Consider the following 24,683-nt stretch of genomic DNA (forward strand, 5'->3'; position numbering starts at 1 on the left):
CATCTGCCATCAGATGGATGAAAGCCAGGTTTCGAGAACTTTTTAACAATTACCCAAAGGACACATTTGGGAAATAAAGAACTGGACACTTGGAGTCAATGTTTCATTGGTCATGATGATCAAAAAATGATGGTTCACACACACACACAGACCTCATCCCACCTGCTGCAGGGCGGAAGCAACACCACTGGTACTCACACCCCCTCTGGCTGGGTTCTCTGGTGCGCCCTGCAGCCGCTGCCCCACCCAGGACTCTGTCCTTCACCCTGAAGTTCTACCGCCCTGGTTTTCATCTCTCCTCAACATGGTGCCTGGAGGCTCAATGTCCAGGTAGAGATGTGAAAATCAGATCTGCGCCGGGCAGGGTTGCAACGTCCTTGAGTTCTTCTCCATCTCCCTTTCCCAAACTCTCTCCTCTCCCCTCTCCCACCCCGTCATTGTTCCCCGGAAACAAATAGGATGGCTTCACTGGTCAATTCTTAACATGTACAAACACCAAAAGCAGAGGAAACGCCCCTTGGCCACCCCCCTCCCCCCAAACCCCAGTGCTGGGAGCGCAGCCGGCGGGCGAGGCTGCCTGGAACGTGGAGCTGCTGGAGCTGTCCGGCTGACCTGGAAAGTTCTTTGGCCTCTAGGCTTTACCTGGAGGCCTCTTCCTTCAGCTCCTTGTTTTTCCGCACCTCCTCGGCGTGCTTGTCCTGGAAAGGAAGGGAGGGAAAAGGGCAGGTCACACAAGGCTGCCCGGGGACAAAAAGGGAGGCCAAGGGGCAAGAGAACCAAAAGCAAAGAGTGGCCACCACAGGCAGCGAAGAGCTGTGTCTGCGAAGGCATCCCGAGAGGGGCAGAAGGTGGCAGGTGAGGCTGGCAGGAGGCAGGGGGCAAGCCTACTGGTGCTGCCCCAGGGAGCTCAGGGCCCTGTGGGTGTCAAACTGCAGCAGGGGCCCACCTTACAGTGACCATGGGCCACCCAGCCTCCCCCTCCCTCACCTGGCCATTCTGTGGTTTGGATTAGATCATATGGCTTGACTTAATATAAGGAGCTGCTGGGGGTAATTTGTGCCAGAGGAGCAGGCAGAACAGACAGGCCTCACTGCAAGCATCCCCTACAAATCACATGCACCTGCCTGCTGCTTCTAGTTCTCATCCATCTCCTTTGTGAGAATTGCCTTAACCCTCTTGGTGAAAGATGAGGATTCTTTGATTTTCCTTTGTTATTATTTAAACAAAAATAGAGATGGGATCTTGCTATGTTGCCCAGGCTGTCCTCTAACTCCTGGCCTCAAATGACCCTCCCACCTCTGTCTCCCAACGTGCTGGGATTACAGATGTGAGCCACCGTGCCCAGGTGTGGACTCTTAAAGTGCAAATCGACAGAAGAATTTTGAAAATGTTGCCCAACTCCAAAAAGTGGACTTTCTTACACCTATCATAAGAGAACCTTCTTTTATTTCACAGGGTAGTGCAGCCAAAAGATAGCATCTGCCTTCCAAGGCCCGTCTGCAGGAGGATCTTGGCTGGCTCACTTCCCCAACCAGGCCTCAGTTCTCTGATCTTTAAAGAGAAGGGCATAGACAGGTGGTCTTTCACCCCTCAAGTTGTGATGTTTAGTGTTCACCTGCTCACTGTGCAGATTCTCTATTAGACGGTTCTCTATTAGACGGTGACTTTCCTGTGGGCAGGGACCACATCTTCTCTTCTACTATGGTGCCTTACACATGGCAAGCACTCAACCAATGTTGTCCCTCCCAGAGCCTGGCATTGTCACATCCAGATGACAGAATCGGCCTGAAGTAGACCCACGGAGGCACCCAGGTTTTCATGATAAACTATACACTACGAATCTGTCCCTGCAGACAACCTAGAACTTTCTGTGGCCTAGGAGTGAGGAGTGGTGTGCACAAGGCAGGGGTTCCCAAACTTTGGTATGTATCGGCATGACCTAGGAAGCACCATCCCTAGACAGCCAGGATTAGTGTTCTGGGGAAGGTTCCAAGTATCTGTATTTTTGAATTTTATACCAAGTGAGTCTGGTACACAGGGTCAGTGACCCACACAAACACTGGCACAGCAGGCATTGTTGAAGGTGTCCCTGGCCTGGTGCACAGGTGGACAGGGCAGAAAACATACACCCAACTCTCACCCAACCTCCCGCCTCCACCAGTGGGTAAAGGGGAGCAGGGGCCGAGGTCCCAAAGGGATGCTGCCCCCTCAAATGTCTGCTCTGACCTCACACCTCTTTGAGTCTACCCGACCTCCACAGCCATCACTCTACAATATGGACCTTTCCAGTCTCTCTGCCTCTGAATCTACCAATCTCTCTGCCTCTGAATCTACCTCCATTCTTGGGTAAGCTCACTGGGCAGAGCCCTAAGTTCTGCACTCCCTTTCCTTGGCCTCCAAAGTCTCTCTTGATAACAAAAGGCTGGCAGGACAATCACAGGCTGGTCTCCCTGAACCACTTGGACTTGGAGCCAAAGATCTGGGTGCTAGTCCTAGCTCCACTGCTTATTAGTTTCGTGACCCTGGGCAAGTCATTTGACCTTTGTTGACATGTTTTTCTTATCTGCAAAATAAGGATAACACCTGTCCAGCTTGCCTCAGGGACTTGTTGTGAGGATAGTGGCGAGAGGAAATGAAAGTATTTTGCAAAGAGTCTCTCAAGTGCTATATCCTGGGTGGAGCCTCAGTGATTTGTTTTGGGTCTGGCCTCAGGGCCATGCCCATCTTAGCCCAACCCCAGGTTTTTGTTAAGAGTTTGCTCCGAGTCATCCCTCCATAACTGGAGAAGCCTGAGGGCCGACCCAGATCACCTCCCTCCCATGTGACACTTGGTGGAGGCCCTGCCAAGCTTTGCAGGCTGGTGCATCAGAGCACAGGGGCTGCCTCGTGCTGGCCAGCTCCAGGGCCTATGCAACATTCAGACACCTCGTGAAGAAACCAGATCCTTCTAGGACCTGTTGCCAAGGGCCTGAGACTCTAGGTGGATGGGCAGGAAGGAGCGGGGACCACGCTGCTCACCATGGGACGAGGCCACCGATCAGGTCCCGGGAGTCACCGCGCAGCAGGCGGTTCCTGGAAATAAAACACAGAGCTGGAGCTCTCCCAGGAGCTGCAGGAGAAACTGGGGCGGCCTTGAGACTCAGGAAATGAGGCCAGCGTGTTCTCAGCAGAACGGGCCGGTATTCTGCTGACACACAGAACCAACCCCGGCCTCATGTTTCTCATATTTAGGTGACACCGTTCCATTTATTGACAAAAGGCAACATATTGGAAAGACCTGTGACTCCCTGGGTCTGTGTCAAGAGGTTTAGAGAGAATCATGTTTCCTGCTCAGTGGGAATCTCAGCTCATCATACCCGTGACTTAGAGCCAAGAGTTCAAGAAAGCATCTTTCCTTCCATCAAATCAGTCCATTCAGGGATGAAGCTAGGAATGCATACCTGCTTGTCTATCTCTACTCCTTTGTATTAGACAGGCTTCTTCTAGAAAATCAGACATATATGCTCCCTAAGGCAATGAAGGATTTTAATTGTGTAACTGTGCAGAATATCCCCCAAGGAAAACCTGAGTCTGGTTCCTATTTCTTGCCTCTGACTTCCCTGATCATCCTTCGGAACTCTCTAAGGATCCTGCCTAAGAAAAAGATCCTGATTTTTGCCCGAGGCTGCTTCCTCCCTGAGATGATCAGCAGGTCCCTGCATACTTGCTGCAGAAGGAAAACAGCGTGTCCCAGGAACCTCCTCTCTAGCCAGGGACCCCTCACCTTCTCTTGCAGCCGTTCCAACATGGCGGCGAGGTGGGCCTCCCTGTTCTCCTTGTTGGATTCCATCTTCTGGGCCAGTTTTTCCTTAGCCATCTTGATGAAGTTGTTGTTTTCCTCAATGGCCTTTTGGATCACCTCTCTCTCATGTTCCCGTTTCTCTGCTAGGTGTTTCAGGAGCTCCGCTTCCTGGTACTGGGGAAGCATAAAGGCAGAAGGAGGCCCTTCACAGTGAGTGTGCCAGGGTTTATTTTCACCATCGTGGCTGAAAAGCTGCACACTCAGAACACTCACCTCCCTGGGCCTGGTCCCCAGCCCATTAGCAGGAAACAAGGACACTTCCTAAATTCTCCCCACCACTTTCAGAGCCTTCCACATTCTTTGATTTTTTTTCCCAGCCTTTTCCTAAATACCTTCATGGCCCTTTTGCTCATTGCCATCATTCATTCATTCATTCACAAACACTAAATGATCTTATACTATGTGCCAGGCACTGGTCTAACAGCTTGGGGTAAAAAAAAGTCTCACAGAGATAAGACATATATAAATCACTAAAATCCAGACTAGTGTAGACATATGCCCTAAGGTGTAGACAGGATGCACTGAAGGAATTCATGATAGGGGATTATTTTCTTTTTGAAAGATAAAGAAAAGTTACACGTAGAAGACGGTATCAGAATCAAGCCATGAGAATCCATAGAAGGCATCCCGGGCCTCGAGATGCACTACACCATGATCTTCTCTCCCTCCTCCAACGAAGAAGCTCTTTCCTTAATTCCCTAGCCTTTCCCTAAATCCTTAGTATTTGTCAGTCTTATTTTTGCCACCATGCATATAGGGCCACCTCTTGGAGGAACGTAGCAATGTCCTATCCCCCTAACCAAACTGTGAGCTGCAAGAGGCCAAGGGTGTTTAGTTCTTTGTTTCCCTCAATGGTGTCTCATTCTCCACCGCACACTCGGGAGATGCTCCCTAAATATTGCAGATTGGTGATGAGCTTATCCCAGCTCAGGTCCACTACCTGTCTTCTCCACCTCCCTCCCCTTTATGCTGAGAGGGAGGAAAGAAGGAAGGGGCAGCATTTACCTTCCTTCGCTCCTCAGCCGCTTCTAGTTTCTTCTGGATCTCTTCCAGGGATGGGTCTCGCCGCCTGGGCAGGGAGGCGTTGAACTCGGGAACCCCATCAAAGGAGGGTGGCTTCAGGATGACTTCAAAGGACTGGCCCGAGGTGCATTTGTTCAGCTCGATGACTTCCATGTCGGAAATGACGCACCAATTCAGGTCCACCGTGTCTGCTACAGAGGGCAGGGAAGGGGCTGCTCACGTCCTGAAGAATGCACAGGCACCCAGCAAGCATGCGGCGCATGCACACGGGAGTGGGAGAACTGGGGCCCCAAGCAAGCTGGAGACTGGGGTCTGGCTTAGTCCTACACCCTAGTACCTAAGGGCAATGGCCTCTGACGGGGCTGAAGGAGTTTGTAGCAACAGTGAGGCTTCAGCCTGCAAGAATAGGGGTCCCCAGGCAATGTGATTTCCTACGACACTGGCTGCTTTTGCCTTTGCTTCCCCCACCAGCCTCCTCTGACTGCTGAGCTGCTCAATTTATCGTCCGTGGTGACAGGCAGGGGTGCGTTTCAGCCCCCGCCCACCCCCGGCCACAGCCCATCTGACGCTCGGCCTGCGGAATCCCTCCGCTGCCTCCCTCCTACCCTGCGCTCTTCTTTCTCTCCAGTCAGCACTGTCTTTCCGCTGGCTTTCATCCTTCCTCCTACACTGTCTCCCACACCAGCCTAGACAGAAAAAACAACCTCAGGTCATCCGAGCATGCCTGTTCCTTGGTGCCAGACCAAACCAAACCCATCCCTGCTTCTAACCAGGACATTAGGAGGTGACCTGGTCCCCGAGCACCCCTGGTGAGGACGTGGCCACCCAGTGCTCCCTGCTGGTGTCTTGGGGCTGTCCCGGCTACAGGCCCCACACAGCATGGCTGCCACAGAACCTCCTCTTCCCACCTCTGGACTCTCCCAGAGCATTCTCTACCCTTCCCAGAGGAGACCTGTTGACCTGGAAACTGACTCACATCGTCTCATCTTCTCTTCTGGTCTAGATGTTCCCCACAGGCAGAATCTCTGTCTGGCTCACCTTTGCATACCCCCCAGTCTCGATTTGCTGGATGCATGCACAGAGGTGACAAGATCGAGTGCACTCTGGGGGGCGCCTGATGCAGACCTTCATGGCCTCCCCCTAGTGCCCAGGCTGGACCACTGCAGCTCAGACCCTCGGGCTCACCCGCTGTGATTTCATCGGCACTGGGAAGGAAACTGTCTCGGGAGGAGAGATTCACTGAACTGGGGTCGGGGTGCAGGACCCATGAGGACAGGACACAGGGCCCCCCCGCCCCTCACTTTCCTGGCTGAGCCTTCACTAACCTTCATATTTGTAGGACGACTTATTCAGGGGATCGGCCAGGAAGCAGGAGCAGAACAAGGACACCAGCGGGAGCTCCTTCATCTTCTCTTTGTAGGCTGCGGAAACACCCAGTCAGGTGAGGATGGCGCCTCTCCTAGCCTCAGAAGTCAGCGTCCTCACGGGTCTGGGGCTCTGAGCAGCCCAGGGTTCCATAAAGGCACTCAAACCACGCAGACACACGCCAAGGCTGGGGATCCAGGCCTTTTGCCCTGAGCCGTGCTGTTCAGGATCCCTGTGTGGGATTCGAACCCACTCCTGTCTCCTGTGGAAACCTAAGCCTTCCAGAGCATCAGATCCTTCTCCACAGTATGTCTCCTCCCCTTCCAGACCAGAAAGCAAAATGCCCTCATGGAAAGGTCCCAAGCACCAGTGCCTCAGCTCTCCATCCCCCAACATCTGCCCCAGGACATTCCAATTCTTTTTCTCCAGGACACAGGAGACCCACACTCCATTCTACTCCAAATACCTGGCAGCGCTGGCCTGCAGGGTTAAGGAGCTGGATAGGAGGGGACCGTCCTCCCCACCATCCCTCTGGTCTGCCCCTCACAAGGTCAGGCTATAAGCCTTCTCTGACCTTTCCAACACAGTGCACAGAGCCTGGGGGTCGCTGGTGTCACCAAAAGCTGGAGCATATCCCCGCCACCCTCTAGTCTATCTGTGTTTGGGATGTCAGGGGCCAGAGCTGCCCTGGCTCCTGAAAGTCCCTCTCCTCACCGCCTTGGGGCTCGTGTGTCTGGCTGCTCAGGTTGCAGCCCTTAGCTGACCCCTAGCACAGCACAGGTGTTGCCCCCATCCTCATTTGCTTGTACAATTTTTTGTTGAGATGAGGGTCTCAATATGTTGCCCAGGCTGGACTCAAACTCCTGGGCTCAAGCGATCCTTGTGCCTCAGACTCCTGATACTGGGGACTATAGGCATATGCCACTATACCTGGCTTCCTTTTACAGATTTGAAAATACGTGTAACTGCAAAAATAATATATAGGCATCATAAAAACTTAAAAAAAACACACATATACAGATGAGCAAAAGGAAGAAAATCTCAGCTTTGACACACCCCCCACCACTTGTTCAACTTGTCGCCTGTGGTGACAGGCAGTGGTGTGCCTCCCGCCACTGCCTGCATGCCCCCAAGCCTCCCATCACTACCTGCACCCCCCCACACACCCCGTGTGCTTCCTGCCAGCTGTGTTCTTCCCTGCTTCTGTGAGTCCATGTTGGGTGAGGGCAGGGGGAATAACCTACGCCCCATCACACATAGTTTTTGTACCTACCAGCAAGGGTCATGTTTCTGGGATCTGGTGGCTGAATCTAGCTGAAAGTTACAGAGTGGGTCTGTCACCAGCTTGAGACACTGTCACCAACCTGAGAAAAGGGGAGGACAGGATTTTACCATCGATGGATTAGACAGGTTATTCTCATAAGAAAGATCTTTATACACTGGGGAGGGAATCTCAGGAGTACCTCATTTGCTCTTCCTCCAGGCCCTCTCCCCACCAACTCTCCCTGGGGGTCCCCTACCCCGACCTCCCTCCCACATGATGCTAAACAAGCTCAGATTCCATGAACTAATGATACTTCATAATTGGCTTTCCAGTCTCAAGCCCCCTAGCACATGCAAGCGTGGGTTTCCCAAAAACGTATGGATCAAGGGGTGCTCATCTGTCTCCCTCCATAGCTCAAGAACCTGGCCCAATTCAAGGGTTAGGGTGAGAAGCAAATCCTCCTGCAGAATCAGCTGGGAGGCATTCATAAAATAACTGTGTGTCCTGGACTTCTCCCCGCACACGCCCCAGAAGTCTCTGGGCCAATTCTGATATGGGAAGAGAGGGAATTGGACATAGGATGTTAACAGGCCTCTTCAGATGCCTCTCACCTTCCCTTTCCCAAGACGACTGACCTAAGCTGTGTTTGACCCTATTTAAGACAATCCAGGACACAGGAAAGAAAAACATTAAGGAATCATGTCGTCATCACAGGGCCAGCCAGCACACCACCAGAAATCAGCATGAGGAATTGCTGTGGGACACAGAGATAGGGCTCCACACCACCAGAAATCAGCATGAGGAATTGCTGTGGGACACAGAGATAGGGCTCCACACCCCCAGCATTTGCCAGGGAGCCTGGGAGGTGTCCCTGGTGTTGGTAGCACCTGAGCAGTGCCTTGAAGGATGAGTTAGAATCAGACAGGAGCTGGCAGGAGGGCATTGTGCAAGGGAACATCACGGCCAAGGGTCGGGGTGAGAACGCCACTCAGTGTCCGTGGGATCAGGTCAAGCTAGTTGACGCTAGATCAGAAAGTGGGAAGAGGAGGGGGCGGGGCAGGAGACAAAACAGGAGAGTCAGGGAAGGAGCAGATCTGGGAGGATCAGAGGGGTGGAGGTGATGGGAGCCCATGAAGGCTACTACAAAGAGATTGAGGAGCAGCCAGCAGTGAGTGGCCATCCTCAGGACCATTTGATCCTCGGTCACCCTCTGTGGTCACTGTGCCAGGGGAGGGTGGCGAGAGCCAGCAGGCTCACTGCCTGCATCCTTGCCAGCCAAAGAGACTCTGAGACCCACTTCAAACCCCTTGCCTTTCTGTGCTGGCTGGAGACTGGCAGGAGGAGGCAATGGGGCAGTGAACTCAGCTCTGGCTTTAGGGCTAGACCAGTGTGGGGTCAAATATAAGCATCACCTCTCTTACCAGCTCTCGCTAGTCTCTTTCTCCATCTTAATCCTGCACAGAGCTGTACAAATTAAATGAGAAAAACCCATGCATAGCATCCAGCAGACAGGAAGCGCTGAATAAATGTTAGTCTCTTTGCCCTGTCTTTTGCATCAGGACAGCTATCAGGTGCCACATGCCTGCTTCAGAGCCATTACCTCTGTATCCACAAGTAAGGACTGTTGTTGCCATGTGCAGATGGGGAAACTGAGGCTCAGAGGGTTTATGTGCCTGCTCAGGGCAATGCAGCTAGCAAGTTAGAGTGCCCATTTGAACCAAGGTCCAGCTGGACTTAAACTGCTTTGTTCTCCTTGTTCTTGTTGTTGTGCTTTGGAGCCAGAGGCCCCTGTCATTGCAGCACAATGGGTCTTCTCTCTGCAGAACTAAGCTGGTCCTGACGGCACCAGTGAGTCCCTGAACAGAGAGGCAGGCCTGGTGCCTGCATGCGACTTCCCTGGTCATGACACCCCATCCCACAGTCTCTGCTCATGGCCAGGCTGACTGACAAGTCACTGGCAGAGTGAGTAAGCCCTTGCCAGAGTGGCAGTGGCCTTGGACTTCTACCTGGGGAAAGGATCAGAAGTGGAAGCCCAAATAGGTGGAGGGGAGGCAGAGAGGGATGCCTGAGAAAGAAGGCAGATGGAGTAGGAGCAGGCAGTTGGAGTTATGGAATGTGCCTCCAGCCTGAGCTAGAAATGATGATAGGACCCTGTGCTCAGGGGGCACTCAACACCCACCACATTATCCTAGTCTAACTTTGCATGAAGCTGGCTTAGGCTGACAAGACAGGCATCATCAGCTTTGCTTTCAGATGAAGAACCTGGAGTTTGGAGAAGTTCAGACGCTTGCTTGAGGTCACACAGCTCTAAGGGTGCAGAGCTGGGTCTAGTCTCCAGGTCTCTCGACTTGTAAGCTCTTCCATTGTAACCAGTGGAAGAACTAGATACTCACTAATGCTTCCTCTATGGTCCTGAGGAATCACAGAAAGCCAGCCTGGCCTGGGGATATGAGTTAACTTTAAAATATGTGGTAAGTGCTTTCTACATGGAAGGAAATGGGCTAGGAGTTTTAGGAACACAGAGAAGGTCAGAAAGCCAGAAAAGGAAAACCAGGGCAGGAAACGAGATGTTGTAGAGATGGGCAGAGGTATGCATGGTCATGATCAAGGGATTTGCAATGGAGACCTCTCAGTGTTAAAAATGTGTGCTTACTGAGCAGCTGCTATGTGACAAACTCGCTTTAATTTTCATAATAGCCTCGTAAGGTAGGAATTACTATCCCCATTTTATAGAGAATGAAATCGAGGCTCAGGGAAGCTAAGTGCCTTTTCAAGGCCATTCAGTACAGTAGGTTAAATAATGTCCCCTACATGCATACATCCTCAGCCTAACCCCTACAACCTGTAAATGTGAGCTTATTTGGAAAGAAGGGCTTAATGAAGGATCTCAAGAAGAGATCATTCCTGCTTGCCTGAGAAAGCCTTAAACCCAATGGCAAGTGTCCTTATAAGAGAGACTGAGAGAAAAGGCCATGTGCAGATGGAGGCAGAGATGGGGGTAAGGCAGCCACAAGCCAAGGAACCTTTGGGTCCGCCAGAACCTGCAAGAGACAAGGACAGATCCTCCCCTGGAGTCTTCAGCAGAGTTCAGTCCATTGACATCTCAGCTTTGAACTTCCAGCCTCCCGGTTAGTGGTAAAGTGATGCAGTAGCCCCGGGGAAACTAATGTCCTCAGGAAGTGACAAAGCCAGGGCTCAAACCCATGGTTTTTTCCACCTCAGGTACCAGCATTCATACATGGGCTGATTTATTCCTCAAGATGATCTATGTGGCCAGGCGTGGTGCCTCATGCTGTAATCCCAGCACTTTGGGAGGCTGAGGTGGGCAGATCACTTTGAGGTCAGGAGTTTGAGACCAGCCTGGCCAACATGGTGAAACCCCATCTCTACTAAAAATACAAAAATTAGCCCGGTATGGTGGCGCATGCCTGTAATCTCAGCTGCTAGGGAAGCTGAGGTAGGAGAATCACTTGAGCCTGGCAGGCGAAGGTTGCAGTGAGCCGAGATCGTGCCACTGAACTCCGGCCTGGGTGAGAGAGCGAGACTTTGTCTCAAAAAAAAAAAAAAAAAAAAGATGATCTATTTACTTGTGCCTGTGGGTCCATAGGGCCCTTATAAATCCTCATGCCAACAGTCACATCATTTCTTTTGCACTCAAGACCCAAAAGATATGCCCAGGGGACATTCTGAGAAAGGACACAGAAGATAAAAAGGTGGGAAGCAGAGGGCACAGAGATGAAAGGAGTCTTTGCCACTGGGTGGCGCCAGCCATGGCAGGAAACCCAACTTCATCCCTAATAACCTATGGCATCTGCGCCCGGTGGGGCCGGTCACATGTGCCTCCCCAGCACCTGGCCTGGTTGTGTGATGCTAGGTTTTCTTGTGGGGTTTGTTAAATGGCCGTGATCATGTTATCATGCCACAGCAATATACAGCCTGCAAGAGAGCGAGGGCCACCAAACCTCTCCTGGAACTGTCAAAGAAGGACAGTAAAGGTGTTATGCCCAAGGTCAGAGCACACAGAGTGCCAGGGATTCAGGTGGCATGATGAAGATGCAGAGACAATAGAGGCCACAGGAAGCATAAGGCAAGGAGTGCAAATCCTCAATGGGAGATTCTATCCAAGACGTCAGCCAGCAGAGCAATGGAAGGCAAAACCCAGTGCAGAAGCAAACCTCCATCCCCATCCCTCAGAGGTTCCTTATGTGTTTTCTGTTAGGTGAGAGCCAATCCTAGCCCTTTGATTGCCCCTAAGGAAGACCAGGAAATTCATTGCACCCAGCAGCAACAAAGATCAAAGGAGCCCCAGACAGAAGGTCAATGTGGCAGTCATTCAGCCAATATCCAGAACCAGAGCTAGAGCTCAGGATGGCAGGCCCTCCAGCTCCTGCCTGGTGGTCACTGTCAAGCACTTCTGATGGACACAAACTGGTTGGTCAAGAGCCAAGGCCTCCCTGGGCAGCTGAGCCCCTGTGCTGGCAGGGATTGATCCAGTGGAGCAGGTACAGAGAGGACTCTATTTATTTATTTATTTATTTAGTATATAATTCTGTGCCAAGCCCTCTGCTAGATCTTCAGATGGCAAAGGTTCGAGTGTGGCCTCATCCCAGACTGTGATGAGGTTACTATGCAATTGAGGTTCTGCAGTGCCTATCACCTTGCAATGACTTTGAACCTGACTGTGTGCTGGGGATGTGGACTGGGTTTACTCAGGAACACAGGAGGCCCACTGGGCTGCATGCAGGGTGCAGTGGGACAGAATGCTAGAATAGGAACTGGAAAATTGCAGAGACCTCTGGACCAGTGAAGGACTTTGTGCTTTATCTCCCACCCAGTAGGAAGCCACTGACATCTTTTGAATGAGGGGAGAAGAGAACAGTGATGCTGATAATAATAGCAATAATAACAACTACCATTCTTGGGCAGGAAAAGCACAGCTGTTATCTCATTTTTCTATTAGGTTCTTTGAGAATGAGGACATTGAATCTCAGCAGTTAAGTAAATTATACCGTCGTCACACAGGTAGGTAGGGGCAGAGCTGGGATTTGAGTCCTCATGTGTTTCATTGGAAAGCCTCTCTGTCTTTAGGTTCTGCTGCGAGTGTAAAAAGATTCATCTGGCAGCATTCGTTTGGGGAAAAATTAGGAGGGATAGGCTGGAAGCCAAATAGCAATCTGGGTACAAAGTGTGGGTTGGACTTGCTGGATTGAGTTCCACTCTGAAGTTTTCACATCTCACCCAGCACTATTTTTCCATTTACAAACTCATCCATACATTTCCCCCAGCACCAGCATCTAAGAGTCTGTACAGAAAAGCAAGGAACCAGAGCTTTTTGTTGATGGCTTGAACCATTAGCATAATTGTTAAGAAATAAATTAGTGGGTGATAACCCCCCCAAGCACAGAGCCAGCCGTAAGGAAACACAGAATGAGTAAGTTTTGATTGGAGGCAGACGTGGCTGAGAGTGAAGTTGTAGGCTGTTGACTGAGGAGGGATCTCATGGTGGGACAGTGGGGAGAAAAAGGTGGTTAAAGTGAAGAGATCAGAGCCCTCGATTTCACCCAGAACATTTGAATGTCAGAGATGGAGAGAACAGGCAATCACAAGCCCATGGTTCTCGACTCAGTGCAGTCTCACTCCCGGGAACTACATGGGACTTTTCAATGGTCATGAGACTGAGGATGCTACAGGCATTTAGTGGGCAGAGGCTGGCGAGTCTAAATGTCTTGCATTGTATACATCAGTTCCACACGATAAACAACTGTCCCTTCCAAAATGCCAATAGCCTCCTACTTGGGGACCAAAGATTCTGAGGTCACGCAGAGAACTCCTGGCAGAGATGGGATGGATTCCAGTGTCAATGCCCTTCTCCTTTATACTTGCTCCTTCTCTGCCCCCAAACACCATCCTGGATGAGAGGGGACAGCCCACATGGTCACCAGAGCAGCTCTGAATGAGAAGATGGATACACAGAAGGGAGACCCCAGCAGGACACTTTCATGCAACCCACACTTCCAGGCTTTCCGTAATTCAGCTGATGTCCAGGGGGCAAACAGAAAAGCACCAAGTTCTCAGATGACACGTGGCCACCTACTGGGTGTATGCCAGACCTCTTAGTGCCTCTGACTGCCCATACGACAGAGTGAACAAGCATTTTATTGGTCACTGTAAGAAATGCCCCAAGAATGCTTGCAGGATGTGTCAAATTCCATCTGGACTATTTTTGAGGGATGAGCAGATAATGCATGTCCCAGTGGCTTGAATAGAGTTGTACCTGGCAAGGGTTTCAGAAGACAAATCTAGAAACTCTGGCCAAGAATCAGGATGAATACCTCATGGTTGTGGGGGCAATGAATTCTGACTGAGGTCCTTTAACCACAAGCAGTACAGGAAGGTGGTTCTTTAAGTCTGTGCCCTATTGCCAATCTTCTTCAAAATCCAGTTGAGGTCATATATTTACCCAAAATTAGCTGCATAAGCTATCTAAATGCCACATTTATTTTTTTTGCTTTGGGATGAATCATGTCAGCTCAGAACAGTGGCCCTGGTTACTTCATGCTGATCAAAAGGCTCTGATTGGCAGCCATGTGTCTTCTTTGGGTTTAAAATCAAAAGGAGATAAATTATTTTTTCATAAATGTGGTTTTCATTCTTTCTACAATATTTACTGAGTATTTAATTATGTGCCAAGCCCTCTGCTAGATCCTAAAATAACCACGGGAGTTTTTGTTGGTGGAAAAGTAAAACAGGTCCCTGGATGGGTATCTAGAGCCATTGGAGCCTTTGGAGGCTCTGCAGATGCTCTGCGGGCCTCAGCATGGTCTTCCGCGATAATGTGGACCATGCCATAAAGGGAGAAGGAGTGGGAATTAGAGTGCAGACCAAGAAGGAACCAGCGAGACCTACAGAGGGAAACTGGGCAAAACAGAACAGTGTGTGATTCACCGGGTCTGGGGAAACTGGCATTGTTTAATCACCTCTTAGGCTCTTGCTTCCAACAGCATCTAGAGGAAGAGATGATGGGGACCTGGACAAGGGCAACTCCCAGAGGGTGCCCAACAGGCTTAGGCTTCTAGGAAATAAGCACCTATGACAAAAGCAGAACTCTGAAGGCCTGAATCTGAGGAGTCCTTCTTAGCACTAACAGCTATGTTGAGAGGCAAGTCAGAGAAGGAAAATTAAACTGGAAAAGTGACAGCCCCAAATAATCCACAATGATGGGATTTTCTGGGCAATTTTTATTTCCAATTTAATATATGCAGAAGCGGCTGAGTGCGATGGCTCCTGCCTGTAATCCCAACACTTTGGGAGGCCGAGGCAGGCAAATCATGAGGTCAGGAGTTCGAGACCAGCCTGGCCAACATGGTGAAACCCCATCTCTACTAAAAATACAAAAATTAGCCCAGCATGGTGGTGCATGCCTGTAGTCCCAGTCCCAGCTACTCGGGAGGCTGTGGCAGGAGAATCACTTGAACACAGGAAGCGGAGGTTGCAGTGAGCTGAGATCATGCCACTGCACTTCAGCCTGGGTGAAAGAGTGAGACTTCATCTCAAAAAATAAATATATATATACGTATATACGTATATATATAATATATATACATATGCAGAAGAATCAGCATCACAGAAGTCAAGTTCAGGGGCATGGACTTCCATTCTGGGCTGCTGGAGAGTGTGCAAGGCATGTGACCCAGGAGTTCTGTGAGGGCCTTGGTTAAAAGCACATGAAGCCATCAATATACAGGGCAAGCCCTTTTAATCTTACTCCCAATAACAACAATGTGATTGAATATTGCTTTATGATTACATCTATAGGCATATGTGCATCTTATAAATAATGCTTTAATTACAAACATATTCACATTATATTTTGGAAATTCTATGTAACAGAAAAAAAGAAAATAAATCCTTGTAGTCTTGCTACTTTATGCTATTGGCATTTTCTTCTAGGTTTTTTCCCCTCTGTCTACTATTTTTACATAAGCCAGGAACCAGGGCTTTTACAAAAGCAAGGGAATCCACATTAAAAAAAAATTTTTTTTTGCCATCTTTTTTTTTTCTTTTTTTTTTTATTATTATACTTTAAGTTTTAGGGTACATGTGCACATTGTGCAGGTTAGTTACATATGTATACATGTGCCATGCTGGTGCACTGCACCCACTAACTCGTCATCTAGCATTAGGTATATCTCCCAATGCTATCCCTCCCCACTTCCCCCACGCCACAACAGTCCCCAGAGTGTGATATTCCCCTTCCTGCGTCCATGTGATCTCGTTGTTCAATTCCCACCTATGAGTGAGAATATGCAGTGTTTGGTTTTTTGTCCTTGTGATAGTTTACTGAGAATGATAATTTCCAATTTCATCCATGTCCCTACAAAGGACATGAACTCATCATTTTTTATGGCTGCATAGTATTCCATGGTGTATATGTGCCACATTTTCTTAATCCAGTCTATCATTATTGGACATTTGGGTTGGTTCCAAGTCTTTGCTATCGTGAATAATGCCGCAATAAACATACGTGTGCATGTGTCTTTATAGCAGCATGATTTATAGTCCTTTGGGTATATACCCAGTAATGGGATGGCTGGGTCAAATGGTATTTCCAGTTATAGATCCCTGAGGAATCGCCACAAAGGGCTAATATCCAGAATCTACAATGAACTCAAACAAATTTACAAGAAAAAAACAAACAACCCCATCAAAAAAAATTTTTTAAGGTAGAGATGGGGTCTCACTGTGTTGCCCAGGTTAGCCTCAAGCTCCTGTGCTTAAGTGATCCTCTGGCCTCAGTCTCCCAAAGTGCTAGAATGACAGGCATGAGCCACCATGCCTGGCCAGGGCATACATATTTTATCATTTTATTCCGCACACCAAATCTTATACACACTTAATAGATCATCAATTTAGGTAAGTGACTTGATTTGCCCAAAGTCATACAAGTAGAAAGTGGTAAACATGGGATTTGAATTGAAATCTTCTTATATCAAAGCCCATGCAATTTCTGATAAAGCTCCATGCTATGTCCTTATATCCAAGACTACCCTAGATGTAAGTGCAATGGATGATTGCTGATGGCATGTGATTGAAGGGCAGGCAAATACCCCATATCAGCCTCCCTTCTATGGGTGCATTCCATGCTTAAAATTCTCACCATTATATCTATCCTTCAGCTCAGGCATTGCCTCAGAGAGTCCCTGTTAAAATGCACACAACTGACCTATCAAGTGTACTAAATTAACTCATTTTCATATCAGCAGAGGACAACCAATGAACCTTGTAGAAATTCCCAGAGGTCAAGCTCTCTGCCCATTCTGCAGTCCCAGAGTTAGTAGCAGCCATGGAGCTCTCTAGAGTTTCCATTCCTACCTCTTTTCAGAGGAGGAGACAGGGAGCCCAAGAAGTGCCTTGCCTGAGGTCTCAGAGAGAACAGAGCCAAGCTTCTGGCCCACATTGAACTACGCTGAAAGAAATTCCTTATCTTTTGCAATATTGCTCTTGTTTTCTTTATTCTTTCATTCTCCAATGCTTTGTAAATTTTACATATTACTTTTAATTTTAGCTTTATGTTAAAATCTTTTATGTCTATATTTCACTACATTAAGAACATTAAGAATAAAAGAGTATCTAATGATTTTATTTGTGTGAGATGAGAGGTTTAGCAACAAACCTCTCTGTACAAACCTGGTTTTGTCAGAATGATCTGGATTTTCAGTTCTGGATTATCATTATTGAGTTCTTTCTTACATTATTCATTCAACAAATATTTATTGAGGATCTACTTTGTGCATTATGCAAAGCACTAGGGATCCAGTGATGATCTTACAAACACATCCCCTAGCCTCAAGATGTTTGACATTTGCATTTAGCTTTATAAATATGCCAATTATAACTAGACAATGGCTCTAAATTCTGGTGTTTTCTTTACTTATGACCATCATTGATACCATGTTTTTTTTTTGTATTTGATTTCTTTAATTTGATTTTTTTTTTTTTTTGATTAGCTAGAGTACTTCTTGGAGTAATTGTTTTTCAGAAAGGAATTGTTTTTTTTTTAAGACGGAGTCTTGCTCTGTCACCCAGGGTGGAGTTCAGTGGTGCAATCTTGGCTCACTGCAACCTCCGCCTCCCGGGTTCAAGCGATTCTCCTGCCTCAGCCTCCCGAGGAGCTGGAATTGCATGCGTGCACCACCATGCTCAGCTAACTTTTGCATTTGCAGTAGAGATGAAATTTCACCATATTGGCCAGGCTGGTCTTGAATTCCTGACCTCAAACGATTTGCCCACCTCAGCCTCACGAAGTGTTGGGATTACAGGTGTAAGCCATCGTGCCCGGCCCATGGTATGTTTCTTAAGTCCTTACACATCTGGTTTGATGGCAGGTGCAGATGCTAGACAACCCTCTCCAGGATCAATAGTTGAATTGTGTTTGTGTTGTGGGCCCACAGAGTCTGCCTGAAAGGTGCTACTCCCTGACCAACTCTTTCCGCATGCTCAGTGTGAACTTTTCTCCCTCTAGTCTGGCTGTCTAGGCACAGACTCCCACATGGTCCACTGACACTCTGCTCATCCTCCCACTCTGGGTCTTTCATCCTAGATCTGCGCTCAGCTCCTTTCTCTGGATTCATATTCTCCAGTTTGTTATCCAAACTCTCGAGTTGCCTAAAGCCCATCATGAATCAGGCCAACCAGCCCCAGGCTCCCGCCTTTTCTGATCTGTTCTGTTCTCCTGCCTCCCACCACCCGCCTCTGACAGCAGGACCCTAGGGGAGTGGACATGCAGCTCTCAGTTTTAATTGATGGAAAGGCCAGCAAGCTTTGGGCTTCGGTGGGGAGGGATAGGTATGCCTATGTGTGTGTAGGGGATGGAGTGGGAGCACTCACGTGTGTAGGGGGTGGGGTGGGAGTGTTCAGATGTGGGGGTTCATGTGTGTGTAGGGGATGGAGTGGGAGCATTCATATATGTGTGTGTAGGGGATGGAGTGGGAGCACTCACATGTGTGTGTAGGGGATGGAGTGGGAGTGTTCAGATGTGGGGGTTCATGTGTGTGCATGCATATGTAGGTGGGAAGGGCGCAGGTGTGCATGTATTCATTTGTCTTCCTAGAGGGACTTGAGATGTAAAACTCTGAAAAAAAAACAATTTTTAAATGGCAGGGAAGAATTTTTGGTATCAATCCCTCTCTAAAGAAAAACAGAAAAAGCAACCTTTCCCAGGCTGTCACATCTCTAAATATAGCAAATGCTAATTTAATAAGCAAATCGAATTATACATGATGTATGTTTATTTCTCAAGCTTAAAAGAAACGGATTTGTTCCCTGAGTGGCGTTACAAAAATTACACTTTACATGTTGTATAATTCCCCAAAATTTCTATCTCTCCTCCCACAAAAGCAGTTTCATTTCTCCCCATCTGTGTCTTCAAAATCTCCGGGAACTCTATGTTTCCAAATGAGAATCTCCAGGTAAGTATGAAATAATATAAAGATATCAGAGGGGGCAGGGGAGACAGTCTGAAGCGTTCTTGAAAAATTAAGCCTTTCTTTGATTATGATCTTGATACTTAAATATCCTATTATTTAAAAGCAAGAACACAAAATATCTGAATTTTTCCAATCCTTCTATACAGTTGGTTTAATATAGACACAATTCTCCTCCTTTCTTTATCTCTCTCTTACCTTCCTAATTTATTTGCCCCATGTTCCTTTTTCCTGCTCAAATACCCTATTCTCTGAACCTCAGTTTGTCAATCTTTGTTGCTCTATTTTAAAAGTTATCAATCAGCCCACATCCCCCTACAGGAAAAATGTGGTTAAAATGGCCTAGTCCAGTAAAAGAAGATAGCCACTTGGAATTTGGGTTTCTTTTATCGAACCAAAGTGAAATCTAGCTATTAAGCAGCCATCCAAGCAAAAATGCAGGACACTTTCACCGTCCCTCCACCTCTAGTCGACAACCTGGTCACTATGGACAATATGAGACCAAACTTCTCCGTCTTTGATAGGTCCTTTAGAATGAAGTAACTCACTAAAGAAGGACAGCTTCCCATAAAAAAAAAATTTAGATTTAATTACAACTTAAAGGCACTTATTTTTTACTTGGGAATAGGGACACACAGTGTACAACATGGATGAGCCTTGAGGACATTACACTCAGCGAAATAAGCCAATCATAAAAAGACAAGTACTGTATGATTCCACTTATCTGAGGTACCTAGAGGAGTTACATTTATAGAGAAAGAATGTAGGATGGGATTTTCCAGGGGCTGGGGCACAGGAGAATGGGAAGTTAGTGTTTAATGGGTATGGAGTTTCAGTTTTGCCAAATGAAAAGAGTTCTGAAGATTGCATGCACAGCAATGTAAATCTTAATACTACTGATTTGTACACGTAAAAATAGAATGGCAAATTTTATGTTATGTGTATTTACCGCAGTTAAAAATTTAAAAAAAAAGGTTGACTATCTATTGGGACTTTTTCATAGGCTTGTAGTCTTAGGGTTAGGAGAGGTAATTAGAAGTCACTTAGCCTAATGTTTCTCAAACTTTTTTGACTGAAGCTCACAAAAGGTGCTACATTTTATATTATGATCCAGTATGTATTTGTCATGATATGGACATATACACACATATATGATTACGGATACAGACATATATGTATATTTGTACACACAAATATACACATAACTGATATGTAACTAAAGACAGCATAGGAAGCATTAATTATCCCATTACATGAGATGTGCTCTAATTATTTTCTACTCTTATTTCATTTTATTAAAACAAAATACCATTTACAATCCATAAGTTGATTTCACAATGTACTAATGGGTCTCAGCCTTCAGTTAAAACACTAACCTAGACCAATCCCTAACATAATGCAAAAATCTCCTCCAAAGCCTCCCTGCTGGGTGGCCATCCAACTTCTGCTTGAATGCCTTCAGTGATAGGGAACTCACTCCCTACAGGGCAGCGTGCTCTATGGTAGACCCATCTAGCACTTGCAGATCCTGCTTACTCCAGAGCTGTTCCAGGAGTGGCCTGGGTGGAGCTGAGAATGCCAGGAGGGCTGGGACCAGCTGACAGGTGCTCGGTGGTTTCCAAGAGGGGTGAAAGCACAGCTCCTAGCAGCAAAGAGGAGCGTTGGGGTGAGCCAGAGACTAGAGCAGCATTGCTGGGAGACTCTGGCTTCCTTCTGTGGAGCTGCAGATCAGACCTTTTCCCCTCTGCCTTCTCACTGCTCCAGCACTATGATTATTTCCTCATCTGAAGGATGATCTCATTCCCCTAGCACCCGCCTGTGGGAGAGGTTTCCTCCCCCTGGGAGGCGGGGGCTCAGCCTCAGGTGGAGACAGATTCCCTCATATTCCCTCTCAACCTCCCACCCATCCCTCGAGCCTCAGCAGGCCACCTCTGGCCATCCCACCTTGTATTCTCTTGGTCTTAAGACAGGGGGTATCCCTTCCCAGGGTATTCAGATAAGGGTGCCTGAACATTCCTGACCTCTCCCTCCCACCCCCATACAAACACACACACACACACACACACACACACACACACACACACACACACACAGAGAGCATTCTGGAGACCTGTTCATGTTCAGGACAACAAGACTCCACCACACCTGATTGTGTCTTCCTGGGAGAAATAAAACAAAGACAGCACCACCACGTGGGGACAGCTGACTGCTGGACATCAAAACCCTGGGTCCCAGGATGAGAAATGAATGATGCCTAAACTCCTGGCGAGCGTGGTGGGCTGAATAAGGAGGGGGGCTGGCCAGGGCCCCAGTCAAGGACCAGGGCGTGGCAGTTCTGGGTGTCTGCAGTTTTCAGCTTTGGAGCCAGCCACCTCTGGCCAGGTAGCATTAGGCTGACCTCAGGGTGGGGTGGGGCCAAGAGGAGGTGATGATCTCATTGCATCCTTAGAACCAAAAGAAAAAAGTAACCCGTGCATAGAGCCGAAGGAAAAGATGGGTGATCAAAATGGGAATGGGAGACAAGAAAAGCTGTGTCTGAGGAAGAAAAGGTAAAAACACAGGAGAGCTTCCCACTTGAAAGGGATCTTCAGGTCACAGCCAGCTGCACGGGCAGCCAGACTCGGCACAAAACCTTTCTCCTTAAGCAACAAAACATTTTTATGCAGAAATAGCTCACCATAGCATCTGACAATTCCCACCCATCCTGCCTCTCCTGAGCTCTGGAATAAAAGTGGCACCCGGAGCCCACACTCACCCCTTGGCCGAGCGCCATTCTTTCTGCCTCACCCCCTTTCCCCCAAGATCTGACAAAGTTTAAATGATTGAGTAAAACCAAAGGTGACACAATAGGTGCTAGGCCCCTCGCTTCTCCCCACTGTAGCTGCTGTCTTGTTTTTTCTTTTGCCTGAAAAGCCTCAAATTAGTTGCATTTTATTTCTACTTACGTGCAGTCCAGTTAGAAGCGAGCTGCTCTCTTCCTCACTCCCTCAATTAGTGGTACCCTGGGCTTCTCTCAACATCAGCACCACTGCTCGCTCTCGCCATGACATCACCTCCAAGCTCTGTGATTGGCCAGCAGTGGGTTGCTTGGCAATTGGACAGTCTCCTCTGGTGGAGCAGGGATTGCCTGAGTGAGTAACTCTTAGCAGGCCAGGGAGTGAAAGATGATGTCAGACAAAGAGCCTGCTTTCTCCGCTGCCTGTGGAGCTGGAGAACCAGAGGAATGAGGGCGGAGAGGAAGAAAGAAAGAGGGAGTGGTACAGGGAAGGTTGGGGAGAAGCCACAGTTTGTGAGCTGGGGGTATAATGAATGATTTCCAGGATCTTTAGGTCCTTTAAATCTGGGGGTGAGAGAATATGGAATCCAGAGAAGAAATAAAAAAGAACAGATGAACCCTAAAAATAGCTTCCTGGAGGGCTTGGTGCCTGTTTCCAGCTCTGTCAGAAGGGCTGGTGGGTTTGAATGATGACTCAGAAGGCGGGGGGTTGCGGGGACTGCAAAAACCCCAGGATTGGGAGCTGATGAGGGCCCTGCACTGGAGTCTCTGGAGAATAAGGCTTCCCTCTGGCCACCTTTGCAAAGGTATCAGCCACATCTCTGCTGACACTAGTGGGTCCTCACTGCCCCTCCCATCCAGCCCTCCTGGGCCTTCCAGAGGGAGCCACAGGTAGGAAGATGGACTGGTCATTACACTGGTGATTCCCAAATATGGTGGATTTTTTAAAATTTTCAATAAGTTTTTGGGAAACAGGTGGTGTTTGGTTACATGAATAAGTTCTTTAGTGGTGATTTCTGAGATTTTGGTGCACCATCACCCGAGCAGTGTACACTGTCCCCAGTGAGTAGTCTTTTATCCCTCACTCTCCTCCCACTCTTTCCCCCAAGTCTCCTAAGTCCCTTGTATCATTCTTATGCCTTCGTGCCCTCATAGCTTAGCTCCCACTTATGAGTGAGAACATGTGATGTTTGGTTTTCCATTCCTGAGTTACTTCACTTAGAATAATGGTCTCCAATTCCACCCAGGTTGCTGCAAATGCCATTATTTCATTGCTTTTTATGGCTGAGTAGTATTCCATGGTGTGTGTGTGTGTGTGTGTGTGTGTGTGTGTGTGTGTGTGTGTATTACATTTTCTTTATCCACTTGTTAATTGGTGGGCATTTGGGCTGGTTCTATATTTTTGCAATTGCGAATCATGCCGCTATAAGCATGCATGTGCAAGTATCTTTTTTGTACAATAACTTCTTTTTCTCTGGGTAGATACCCAGGAGTAGGATTGGTGGATCAAATGGTAGATTTACTTTTAGTTCTTTAAAAATTTTTCACACTGTTTTCCATAGTGACTGTACTAGTTTACATTTCCATATGGTGGAATCTTGAGAGGGGGTGATGGGTCAGCGATGGTGGCTTCTGTAGTTCCCTCAGGGAATGAGGGAGCCACTAACATAACCTTCACAGGCTGCTGCCCTCAGCCAGTGAGCTGGAGAGGGCAGGGTGAGGCAGGAGAGGAGCCAGGCAGCTGTGGAGTGAGACCCCCTCCTCCAGAACACCTCTCCAGATTAAATCCCCCCAAGATGTGTCCATCATCCCCACATTCCACCGTCCAGCCTTGCCTCATGTGTTCTTCTTGGTGGGGAGGGGTAATTTTTTTTTCTTTTTTTTTTTGAGACAGAGTCTCGCTCTGTCACCCAGGGTGGAGTGCAATGGCGTGATCTCGGCTCACTGCAACCTCCACCTCCCGAATTCAAGAGATTCTCCCGCCTCAGCCTCCTGAGTCACTGGAACTACAGGCACGCACGACCACACCTGGCTAATTTTTGTATTTTTAGTAGAGATGGGGTTTCACCATATTGGTCAGTCTGGACTTGAACTCCTGACCTCGTGATCTGCCTGCCTCAGCCTCCCAAAGTGCTGGGATTATAGGCATGAGCCACCACGCCCAGCAGGGGAGGGGTAATTTTATTGTGGCTGAACATGTCCAACATAATGCTCACTATTTTCACTATTTTGAAGTGTACAGCTCACTGGCCTCATGTGCACACACATTGCTGTGTAACCATCACAGCTTTCCATCTCCAGAACTTTGGCATCTTCCCCAATATTCATATGTAACCAGTAAGCAATAACACTCCTTTCCAGCTAACCCCAAACTACTTTCTGTCTCTATGAATTTGCCTATTCTAGGCACCTCGTATCAGTGAAATCAAATAGTATTGTCCTTTTGTATCTGGCTTCATTCTCTTGGCATGTCTTCAAGGAGCATCCATGTTGTAGCATGTGTGATAATTCCATCACCTTGCTCCCCCCTCCTTTTTTTTTTTTTTTTTTTTTACAAAGTCTTGCTTTGTCATTGAGGCTGGAGTGCAGTGATGTGATCATGGCTTACTGCAACCTCTGCCTCCCAGACTCAAGTGATACTCCCACCTCAGCCTCCCCAGTAGCTGGGACTACAGGCATGTGCTAATTTTTTACAGGCTGACTACACCCAGCTAATTTTTTTTGTAGAATCAGGTTTTCACCATGTTGCCCAGGCTGGTCTCAAACTCCTGGGCTCCCACCTGCCTTGGCCTCCCAAAGTGCTGGGATTATAGGCATGAACCACCACGCCTGGCACCTCACCCTATTTTAGAGGGTTTGTTCACCCTCTACCACCACGCCCCTATTGACTGAGAACACGAATAATGACAAAAGTTGCCTTGAATTCAGCCC

At 48.1% G+C, this 24,683-nt stretch overlaps 1 protein-coding gene across 5 annotated transcripts; it reads right to left on the reverse strand.

Moving 5' to 3' along the window:
- Positions 1-95: 95 nt before the first annotated feature.
- On the reverse strand, positions 96-22,036 carry STMN4 (stathmin 4). 5 transcript variants are annotated; one of them, XM_016959260.3, is made up of 8 exons: positions 21,922-22,036; positions 7,503-7,593; positions 6,190-6,285; positions 5,470-5,550; positions 4,847-5,055; positions 3,764-3,955; positions 3,019-3,072; positions 96-698 (listed from the first exon to the last, which is right to left on the reverse strand). In XM_016959260.3, the coding sequence occupies exons 2-7, from the start codon at positions 7,513-7,515 to the stop codon at positions 3,052-3,054; spliced, it is 612 nt and encodes a 203-aa protein (XP_016814749.1). In that variant the 5' UTR covers positions 7,516-7,593; positions 21,922-22,036; the 3' UTR covers positions 96-698; positions 3,019-3,051. The 5 variants fall into 5 exon arrangements, with proteins under 5 accessions (XP_016814749.1, XP_009453347.1, XP_016814748.1 ...); XM_009455072.3 differs by lacking the exon at positions 5,470-5,550; XM_016959259.3 differs by lacking the exon at positions 3,019-3,072.
- Between the last annotated feature and the right edge of the window lie 2,647 nt (positions 22,037-24,683).

This window comes from Pan troglodytes, chromosome 7 (genome assembly GCF_028858775.2).
Source record: "Pan troglodytes isolate AG18354 chromosome 7, NHGRI_mPanTro3-v2.0_pri, whole genome shotgun sequence".
In the NCBI taxonomy this organism is placed as follows: domain Eukaryota; kingdom Metazoa; phylum Chordata; class Mammalia; order Primates; family Hominidae; genus Pan; species Pan troglodytes.

Coding starts and splice junctions, on each gene's coding strand:
- STMN4 (XM_016959258.3), bottom strand. Junction 5,056..5,469: donor GAGAGAAAGAAGAGCGCAGG/GTAGGAGGGAGG, acceptor TGCCCTCTGTAG/CAGACACGGTGGACCTGAAT. Junction 3,956..4,846: donor CGGCTGAGGAGCGAAGGAAG/GTAAATGCTGCC, acceptor ATGCTTCCCCAG/TACCAGGAAGCGGAGCTCCT.